General features: G+C 49.9%; 1 protein-coding gene across 2 annotated transcripts; it reads right to left on the bottom strand.

Annotated features, from left to right (window-relative positions):
- Positions 1-1,950, bottom strand: LOC136496355 (abscisic stress-ripening protein 5-like). Of its 2 annotated transcripts, XM_066492011.1 has the most exons (3): positions 1,738-1,949; positions 1,346-1,692; positions 1-529 (listed from the first exon to the last, which is right to left on the bottom strand). In XM_066492011.1, exons 1-3 carry the CDS (start codon positions 1,844-1,846, stop codon positions 317-319), a joined length of 669 nt encoding a protein of 222 aa, XP_066348108.1. In that variant the 5' UTR covers positions 1,847-1,949; the 3' UTR covers positions 1-316. The 2 variants fall into 2 exon arrangements, with proteins under 2 accessions (XP_066348108.1, XP_066348107.1); XM_066492010.1 differs by having other exon boundaries at positions 1,346-1,950.
- Between the last annotated feature and the right edge of the window lie 348 nt (positions 1,951-2,298).

The raw sequence follows: 2,298 nt of genomic DNA on the forward strand, positions 1-2,298 counted from the left end.
GGGATAAGAAATGTTTTGTTCTCAAAGTCTTGATAAAAAGGTCAAGTGAAAATCACGTACATATATACCACATAGGAGTATAGGACTAGGAGTAAAAAAACAACTCATTATACTTTATTAGGCACATGCAGATGCAGACACACCACCGAACGACACACACTACGTACTCTCGACAGAGCTGACGGTATGCAGACACATCATCACATACCGGCACATCATACATACATTCGCCCGCGGGCTGCATGCACATGCTGCTTCTGGGAGCACGTACAGAGCACAGAGCAGCACGCAGGGAGATCGAACAGCAGAAGCTCGATCAGCCGAAGAAGTGGTGCTTCTTCTTCCCCTCGCCGCGGCCGGACTCCGCCTCCTCCTCGGCGTCCTCCGCCGCGTCCTTGGCCTCCTTCTTGTCGTGGTGCTCGTGGAACGCGAAGCCGCCGCTGCCCAGGGCCGCCACCGCCGCCACGCCCTCCTCGATCTTGTGCCGCTGCGCGTGCTCCGGGTCCTTCTTCGCCTCGTGCCTCTCGTACTGCAACCACGCAACTAAGGATGAAAACGGAACGGAAATATCCCGAACCGAACCGCATCGTTTTCTATATTTAATCCGACCGAATCCGCATTTTCTTGTCCGACTTTACCGTTTTCGCTTTCGCATTTGAGATGTTTCGTATTTCGAATGTAAAAGTAGAAAACGGTTTACACATTTTTCGACCGTTTTCTACTTTTCTACTTTTAATTTGAAATATTCCGAATTCAAAATTCGGTTTAAACCGAATTTGGTCAACTGCACAGGTCATACAGCCCAATTACAGGCTGCTCACCACGCAGTTGTGTTCTTTCTACCGGTGGCTAGCTGCCCTCTCTTATAGACGGCGCCCAGCCTCATCTCTCTTATTATGTATTTGGTCGTGCACTTGTTTAATGCTATGCACTTGAACTAGATCATGCACTTGTTAGTTGTGAACTTGTTATGTATTTGGTCGTGCACTTGTTTAATGCTATGCACTGTGGGTCGGTATTTCGTATTGAATTTTCGCATACCGACCGTGTTCGACATAATTCCGCTCGAATTGGTTCGTTTTCGAAATTCTAGATATTCCGTAAGTTCGTGTTCGTTTTCGTGTCCGGCTTGTCCGTTTTCGCTTTCGCTTTCGTATTTCAAATGTAAAAGTAGAAAACGGTTGAGGAGTTTTTCGACCGAGTTCGACCGTTTTCATCCTTACACGCAACGCATGCATGGACATGGACACAAGTTGTCAATATGAACGTGACAGCAGTCACAAGCACAAGCATGGCGTCACTTAATTCGTGTGTGTAAGGAAATGCATGGACGTTAGTTAGTTACCAGGGCGAAGGCGCCGGCGGCGAGGGCGCCCATCTCGCCGAGGTGCTCCTTGTGCTTGTGCTCTTTCTCCTCCTTTCTGTACTTCTCCGAGTCGTCCGGGGAGGAACCGTACTCGCCGTCGTCCTCGCCACCAGACTTGCTGTTGTACCCGCCGCCACCGCCGGTGTAGGCGTCGTCGCCAGAGGACTTGCTGTTGTACCCGCCGCCGGTGCCACGGCGGCCGTATTCGTCGTCGTTGGTGCCCGATTCGTTGTACCCACCGTCGTAGTCGTCCTTGCCGGACTTGTTGTACCCACCGCCCCCGGTGCCACGGCCGTAGTCGTCGCCGCCGGACTTGTTGTAGCCACCTTCGCCACGGTCGTAGTCGTCGCCGCCGGACTTGCTGTAGCCACCTTCCCCACGGCCGTAGTCATCAGTTCTGGACTTGCTGTTGTAGCCGCTGTCGTAGTCGTCGCCGGCGCCGGACCTGCCGTAGCCGCTGCGGCCGTACTCGTCAGCCATCGTTGACGCTTCTTAATTAGCTAATCACGTTCAGGTGTTTCGGTACAGAAGAATAGTAGTAGAGCTTGCTTGCAGTTGCACTTGCACTATGTTCCCAACAACACAGCAATGGAAAAGTATTTATAGAAGGGCTGGGAGAGACATCATATCTCTGGTAACTCATGGCTAATATGCTGGACACGTCCTAACAATGTCTGGCAAGTAGTTGTTAATTCTAGTTGATTTCCCTTAGTCTCGAAATGGAGATATTTTCTGCCGACAGAAACTAGTTGGCTAGTTGCTTGGTTGTCGACATCATCTGGTTGGGCTTGTTGGGCCATGGATTAAATAATGGATGAGGCCGGTTTATTCCCTAAAATCCGAATCTTTTTTTTTCTTGAATATGCAACTAGTTGCATATCATTGCATTAAGGAAAGTGAACAGATAACTTTCAAAAAAAAAAGGAAAGTGA

This window comes from Miscanthus floridulus, chromosome 12 (genome assembly GCF_019320115.1).
Source record: "Miscanthus floridulus cultivar M001 chromosome 12, ASM1932011v1, whole genome shotgun sequence".
Taxonomy (NCBI): Eukaryota; Viridiplantae; Streptophyta; class Magnoliopsida; order Poales; family Poaceae; genus Miscanthus; species Miscanthus floridulus.